General features: G+C 39.4%; 1 protein-coding gene across 1 annotated transcript; it reads right to left on the bottom strand.

The window, feature by feature from the left end:
* Positions 1-1,123: 1,123 nt before the first annotated feature.
* Positions 1,124-7,822, bottom strand: acvr1c (activin A receptor type 1C). The gene is made up of 8 exons (XM_028590453.1): positions 7,649-7,822; positions 4,244-4,469; positions 3,877-4,107; positions 3,614-3,781; positions 2,854-3,010; positions 1,904-2,028; positions 1,524-1,654; positions 1,124-1,249 (listed from the first exon to the last, which is right to left on the bottom strand). Exons 1-8 carry the CDS (start codon positions 7,805-7,807, stop codon positions 1,124-1,126), a joined length of 1,323 nt encoding a protein of 440 aa, XP_028446254.1. The 5' UTR covers positions 7,808-7,822.
* Positions 7,823-8,101: the final 279 nt, after the last annotated feature.

Here is an 8,101-nt window from a genome sequence, read left to right as displayed (position 1 = left end):
ACCTGTCAAGAAAGCAGCTCTTTTCAGCAACTGAAAGCTTTAAATGTGCAAAATGTATAGCAGGAGCTTATAGTTGTACTTCTCTTTCTGTAAAAGATAAGACAAAGAAAACGTCTATAGCCACTCTACTGATCCCATGAGGCTGTTCAAATATGGAGACTGCTTTATTAAATTATAATATAAATTTAATTCTTACCACTATGTCTGTCCAAATACTTAAAGTTTTGTCCAAGGGTAGCGCCAGACTAATGGATATGTTTTCTAACTAAATCCAAACTTCTAATGATTTTAGGGTAATTCTTATTAGTTTCAGATCAACTAAACTGAGAATCAGCCTTTAGTTATAATTAAAGTCAGGGGATCGGGGGGTTCATCCTCTGGGGACCAGGAATGTCATTGTGATCCATTCAATACATGTCGAGGTATTTGGACCAACAGATCCAATGGACAAACTGTCATTGCCATTCATGGAGCTATGGTGGTTAAAATCACTAGTCAGAACTAAATCACACTGAAAACCAACTTGGATATATTTAGCTAAAGGATGTTTTCCACTTGGAAATGCACAGTTGTATTCCTGTTAAGTGTACACTTTAAACACTTTAAAATTCAGATTATCAGGGACAGTATGTAAGTGTTGCATTTAAAACCAGTCAGAACCAGTCAGGGTGTCTTATCCAGTATCATTTGTGATTGTCAGTTAGCACACTAACTACTCAGCAATACTGTATTTGATACAAGATATGGCACAAAAACATCACAATGTGCAACTTCAAGCTTTGGGCACTTAAATGTTTGAGGTAGCAAAATAATCTCTCTATATATAAGACATATTCTTATTTCATATGGCTCTTCCGACCAAAAGTTCAGCAGTTTGGTTCAATTTTGTTTTTAACTAGGTGTCTATGTGCAAAGCAGCCACAGACACCCCCTACAATACTTTGGCACCAAAAACAACCTGAAGTTGCTCTCTGAGGGTGAACAGTGTTGTTGTGTCCTGAAGAGGGCAGCCTCAGGCCGTTAGAGAGAACAGTTTCTCCCAGTTGTTGCTTTCAACAACTCTCAGTCCATCATGTTGCACCAGTGCCTGCACCAGTGCTGTTCTGCAGGGCAACAAATCTAACTAATCTTTGACATCCTTGATGGCAGACAGCTGAGACACCGTTTTCTTGACCCGCAGAGCAGTGAGTCGAGCAGCAGGGTTGGCATGCCAGCACTCTCTCATCAGTTTGCCCATCACACGCAGAGCCTGATGTATCAACAAGGAGACAGTACTATTTATATAAAACCAAAATGTCACTTTATCCAGACAACAGGCTGAAGTGTCAGCTTCTGAAGAAGTCTACTACAAAAAAGTGCCTGTGTTTTACCCAGATTTATCCCATAAGCATAATATGGCATGTACCGTCTGTTTTTGTTTCATACCTGACTTTTACAGTGTTGTACACACACTAGTGTTGAGTTACAGTGTCGGTGCTACCTATCTTACATGATGATACATCAGATACATCCTCCCGTCTCACCTCACAGCTCTGCCACTGGTTGGGAACGTTGGGTCTGAGTTTCTGCTCACACACCACCTTCCTCATGTCCTCGATGGTCGGATCCGAAGGCACCAGGTCGTAATAAGGGAGCTGGAAATCTTCATGAAGTCCTGTGAAAAAGGACAAAGATAGAGATGTTGTTTATCATGTTTTTGCTCAACCGCCTTATGACGCACAGGACTGATGGTGCACAGTGTACAGAAAGCACATAAACCATCTGAAAATAGTTTCATCAGTGGTGTCATGCATGTACTATTAGTGCCATAGGGCAGTTTTGCTGGTGATTCGTCCATTAAGTATTTCTATAAATATCAATAAACAAGTGGGAGTGTATTTGTGTTTGTGTCATTTTAAAGTACCTCTAACAGAGCATCTTCGGGCTAGTTCCCAGAACACCAGACCTAGCGAGTAGATATCCGCCCTCTTGAATGACTCAAAGCTAGTTATATTGATTGTCTCATCCAGGATTTCTGGGGCCATGTACCTGCAGAGGACAAAATGATTAAGACCTAATGAAATAAAAAGCCACAGTACTTCTTTCCTTAACCGATTAGTGTGTGGATTTGTTTCCCTATGTTCATGTGAATCATAAATATAGAAAAAAACAAGGGCAGTTCATCACTCTTAAGAGATTTAAACATTATGTTCTGGGAACTTAAAAACAACACTGACAGCACACACTGGTGATTTAGTTTGACAGATATATTGATATATATCTTGTTTTCTTTTGATAATACCATTAGGAGTAGCCAAAGTGTAAGAATTTTAAATCCTACACATACAGGGTTTAACCTTGGTCTTTATAGATAAATGTGTTCATCACTTTACCAGAAAAAATGTGTACTAATAACTAATTATAGCATGCCTGCATCAACCAAGCAGCATATTATTTTAGGAATCACTTGTGGGACTGAATGTGAAACCGGTGGTAGGTGAAACCTACTGGGGTTTTGATTATGAGACTATGCTTTTCTTGCAGAAAACAGTGCCAACAATAGTGGCTCACTTCGGGTTGTGAGCCAGTTAATAGCATTGGCTAAAAAACTTTAAAACAGGTTGACTTTAGAGAAATTTAGACACTGACTGCAATGTAAACTTCAAACATCAAATAAATTAGACTAGGTTTAAAACCAAGTTTAATTTCCTGTTTTCTAGTGTGTGTGTGTGGCTCACACAAACTGGCTGTCAGCTTGTGCTAAATGATTCTTTACTTGTGTGTGTGTGTGTGTGTGTGTGTGTGTGTGTGTGTGTGTGTGTGTGTGTGTGTGTGTGTGTGTGTGTTAATTGTGGGTTTTAAGGTAAATCCAACCGCTTGGTTCCCACTCTGTGGTTGGACGGCATGTCAATGGAGTTGGTGCTTGAGTCGTGTTTCACAGCCAAGCCCAAATCCGCAATGACTGCCGTGCCGTTCTTCTTCACCAGGACATTTTTAGACTTTAGATCCCTGTGAGCAATGGCAGGTTTCCCTAGAACCAAGAAGGCCACAAATAAGGTTGTCTTTGAGTAATGCATCAAAACATTTTTGCAGGATTAATGGAGTGAAAAGAATAACATCTGCACCAATGTTTTTTAGTATTCTTACATGCTGTTTAACATCATCTAATCAAATTGTCACAGCCATCAATGAAACATGATGTTAATGATGTTAAAACTGTAGTGTTAAAATGATAAACATTATCCAACAAATTTCATGATCAATTAACCTTTTAAGTAATTTATCAAGCTAAATACCCACTAAATACATTAGCTTTATTTAGTTTTATATGTTACATATTCTATATCATTGTAAATTGATTATTTGGGGATTTCGGACTATTGGTTGGCAAAAAACAAGAAATGACATAACTTTGGTATCTGGGACACCGTGATGAAACATTTTCTACTATTTTTTGACCTTGTAGAGACTAAACGACAAATCAATCAATCAAAAAGGTCAAAATAATTTTTAGTTGGAAGCCTAAATAACAATCAAATTTATCAATCAAACAAGTGCCATAATTGTTTGAATACCCCAATATGAGGTCAGTGCCCAAGAGTTCAGGATCTGCATTCACTTAACACAGCCTTACCCTGTGTTCCAATGATTTCCATGTGGAGATGCGCCAGCCCACTGGCTATGGACAGAGCGAGGACGATCATGCCTTCCAAGGAGACTGTGTACCTGTTCAGGTAGTCATACAGAGAGCCATGCTCATGGTACTCTGACACCAACCAGAGCTGGGTCCATGAGCCATTATCTGCAGCATACAGCAAATAATACAGTCACATGTTGGCAAATTTATCTCATAACTGTAATGTGAACTTGATTGGTTAGTGGATCTGAAGCTGATACCTTTGTTGTCAGCAGCAATGAAGCCCAAAATGTTCTCATGTCTGAGCATGATTGTCTGATAAATCTCTGCTTCACGAAACCATGATCTCTCGTCCCTTGAGGAGAAGATCTTCACCGCCACATCTTCTCCTCGCCACCTTCCCCGCCACACTTCACCAAACCGACCTTTCCCAATGGTCTCCTGCAGGACAATGGTCCGAGCTATAGTTCGCTGGACCAGCAGTGGCAGACCTGCAAGACACCAGCAAGACGAATAGCTGATATTGATATGCAACCATTTAATTTCACTTGCTTCACATTTATTAAAGTCTTGTTGAGTTTAACCCAGAATGAGTGATCATATCAGGTAAGCCAGCGTCTCTCTTACCTGATCCAGAGCCTGAGGTGCTCATGTCATAGATGAGGTCTTTAAGACTTTTGTCAGTGGACATTAGCATCTGGTCATCCAGAGGCTCCTCTTGGTCCTGCTTGCGGGCTCTGCTGTAGGCACAGCGGCGGCCCTGCACAACGAACACACCGAGCAGGATCCCCACACACAACAGGCAGGAGGGAACCAGGATCAACACAGAGAGCTGCAGCCTGCTCCAGCCAGGCTCTTCCAAAGGCCTTTCTGATAACACATACACATACAACATGACCAACATTGTTAACATATCATGGTTAGCTGAAATTGAAGTCTTAAGATAAATAATTAATAAAATGAGAGGGGATTTGCAATTATGTTCATCACTGAGCTCCCCATGATTGTTGCACCCTCTGGTGGCCATTATTGATTATTATTATTATTATTATTATTATTGATTATTATCAGTGGAGCATGACTACTGCTGAAATATGCTGATGTGCTGTATTTCAGGGAAACGCTTCTCTGACCTTAACACAAGCTCAGCTAAATTGAGCCATCACCCTGTCGTTAATCTTAAAATTTAGAGAGATGGAAATTGTACATTTGGCAGATGCAAAGTTTTCTCTGCCAAAAAAATATGTTTTTCCACAGCACAAGAAATTTTCCGCACTGACCATAAATGTCAATAATCAAAAGTAATAAAGAGATACAGAGGCAGAGAAACTTTGCTCCAAAAAGTAAAAATCTAAATGTAATTGTTTCATAAAACATGCTTTTTCATTTAAAACAAATGACTGATCCGGACAGGTGCACTATGAAAACAAATTGTGGGTTTAGCAAAACAATGTAACCAGGCAATTACATCGCTGACCTTCATTCTGCCTGTGGGTGGACAGAGGAGACCTGGACACAAACAACAATAGCAGAGCTGGTGGGCACCTTGGTAATATGAGATTTAAAGACACACTGTAATAGCATTGTAGCACAGTACTAGAATTTAATTATAGGTCTGGGGAAATACAAAGAATGTTAAAACATAACTTTAGAAGATGCCAACTTAGATGGCCTCATATTAACTCCAGCAACCATTGCAGGAACTAATAAAACATACAGTTTAAACATAAGCAATAAAGACTTGAGAACCGGTTACCCTAATCCATGTTTCTTCAGCCTTATCATCTTCTCAAATCCCCAAAGCATAAAATGTCCTCACCAGGAGGGCCTCAAACATGCAATATCTGCAGATGGCCTAATGTGCAAAGCAATACGTCGTGAACTAAACCACAGTTTCCTAAGATATCTTTAGCCTTTTACCTAAATACAACATATCTGGCCACGTGTCCAACTCGAGCCCAGCAGACATGACGCAAAACAAGACTTTACTCTCCTCTGGCCTAGTGGCAAAAGACATTCTACAAACTGAAATTGTTTATTGATTGACTTTTAGGTGACTCTGCATGGGTCAAGGAAGTAATCTGAGTAGTCAATTCTACTTTTGTTTGACAATAAAGGACAATAAACTGAACTGTAAATACAGATACACAAGACCACTAACCACTATAACTTCACCTTATAATTGTAGATGCATTCTGGTATTCAGACTTGTATAGAAGTCACAGCAATGGCACAAACAAACATTAAGTCTTTGTGTATAGAAATAAACAGCACACTGGATGAACTCACATGCTGATATTTAGCAGAGCAGTGGAACAGATTGATTCTTGTGTCCTCATTCACAGTCAACACCATCACAGCCTGACGGTGCTGCCCGGATCCATCTCATCAACAGTCTGTAGCACTTCATACTCTACATCTCCTGTATCACCTCAACATTTAATTTCAGCCACTGTCTGACAATGCCATCTAACTTTAATCACTTTAGATTAATACATAAATCCTTTTGTTTTCTTAGTTTTGTCTTTTATTTGGTGTCAGAAATTAAGTATGGTTAGTTACAAAAATTATAAAATTTAAGCTGTTCTTGTCTTGAATGAAGCCACCAGCAGTGTTTCCCTTTAGTACAAATTTGGGTGTACCACCTGGATGGATTTGTTTTATAATTTTGTATTTTCACATTTATACCTTCAAAAACATGTGTCTGCAAATTAGAGCTGAAATAGTTTGTCAATGAATTCATTATTTGATTGTCAGATAATTAATCTGCAATAGTTTTCATAATCAATTCATCACAAAAATTTGGACTGTTGGTTAAACAAAACAAGATATTTGAAGACCTCACCTCAGGCTGTGGGATAATGAGACATTTTATAGAACGTTTAATTGATTAACTGAGAAAATAATTACTAGCTCAATCAATAATGAAAATAGTCAGCCAGAATGGTGTACTCATGAGCAATTAAATGGATTGGAAAAAAGGATTCACTTAAGTATTTGCAAGCATTACAATTAATGTGAATGTTAAGTTTTACAGGTTCACAGGTCATACAGTATGATATGATGCATTTTGGTTTTCTTAAAGCTGCACTAATCAATATTGTGATATAAGCAACCAGTCAAATGTCTATTAAAAACCCACAGGTAATTATCACTCTGCAATCTTTCAGCTTTACTGATTTGATTAGTCTAACTGCTCTCTCAATCCCTTTTCTAACTGCTGCAGGCTACTGTTTTCAGCTCTGCTAAATCCCTTGTGCACTACCTGCTCTTGTTCTGCACCAAACAGCAGACAGGCAAAGTTAGAGACTAACTTTTAGTGAACATAGTGGAGCATTTATTAGCAAAAAGGGAGTTAGTAGCGACCAAAAACATAGCTACAAGGAGAGTGAATATTAGATTGATTTACCAAGTGGACAGAAACACAACTTCAAATAGACAATCATGTTGCTCCATGTCCAGCAGTTCATCTTCAATTAATAATATTAATAATATGACAGATGAGTGTGTTTACAGCTAGTTGTGAAGTTTTCCCAACTGGCCAAAAAAAAGACATAAATAATACAATTTATGTACTGCGGCAGTGAAACACAGAAAAAAATACTATGAACTCCCACGCTAAGCATAACTCTGATCTCCCAGTTTTTTCCACTGAATTGTCTATCCACAGGTGTAAATAATCCCCTCTGCTTTAAGGCCAACTTCCACCCAGCAGACCCATGTGAAGCTTTTCAATTGCAGTATGACTACATGCCTGACAAAGTCTTTATTTATAAATCAGCAGAGAGAGGGGGAGGATCACTAACCGGCATCCCTTTGCCTCTGCCAGATTTGTTATGTCAGAGGATCTAGTAGGATCAGCATCCATCTCGTCTAGCCGGGGTCAGAATGAGTGGGAAATCCCACACTGATTGGGGCGGTGTTGCTTTCGAATGACTACTGTCTGAGGGGATGAATCTATCTTTCCGCTACTATTTTTGTCTCTTTTTCCTTTCCTACTGTTTAAAATCAGTTTCAAAACATAATATCCACTGTACCTGGGTGTAAGTGCAGAGTCTCATTGTTGCAGAAGTCAGTGAAGCAGCAGTTCCTCTTGGAGACATTTCGGGAGCTGTAGCAAAAGACCTGGCCCTTCAACTTAGAGGGCGACAGGCAGGACTTGTCCGTCTCCTCCTTCCCGTCAATCAGCATCACAGAGTTCCAGCAGGCGCCGTCTGCAGTCGTCTCACATGTGTGGTTGGCACAAAGCTGGCAAACACACCTCAGACCTGAAACATTACATCACCAGTTAATTCATTGATTTGTATAATCGGTGGAGGGCTGGACAAAAAATGTAATTCACAGACTGCCAGGCTAGTGGTCTTTAACTCTTTGTCATGTAAGCAGGCCCATGCTCTTAAAAAGCTGGAGGTGGAGGAACCAATATAATGCCTCTTAGTTTAACACCCAGATAATCTTGTGTTCCTCTTGGAAATGTTGTCATAC

Source organism: Perca flavescens, chromosome 11 (assembly GCF_004354835.1).
Source record: "Perca flavescens isolate YP-PL-M2 chromosome 11, PFLA_1.0, whole genome shotgun sequence".
Lineage (NCBI taxonomy): Eukaryota > Metazoa > Chordata > Actinopteri > Perciformes > Percidae > Perca > Perca flavescens.
Note: the sequence above shows the minus strand (reverse complement) of the source record. Positions and strands in the feature narration are given on the sequence as shown.

Bases quoted from the DNA above. Each gene is read 5' to 3' on its own strand.
- acvr1c (XM_028590453.1), bottom strand. From the start codon at position 7,807: ATGCTGATTGACGGGAAGGAGGAGACGGACAAGTCCTGCCTGTCGCCC. The intron at 4,470-7,648 runs GTGGATATTATG...CCTTTGGAAGAG, and splicing joins TGCACTTACACCCAGGTACA to CCTGGCTGGAGCAGGCTGCA. The intron at 1,250-1,523 runs GTGAGACGGGAG...TTGATACATCAG, and splicing joins ACCAGTGGCAGAGCTGTGAG to GCTCTGCGTGTGATGGGCAA.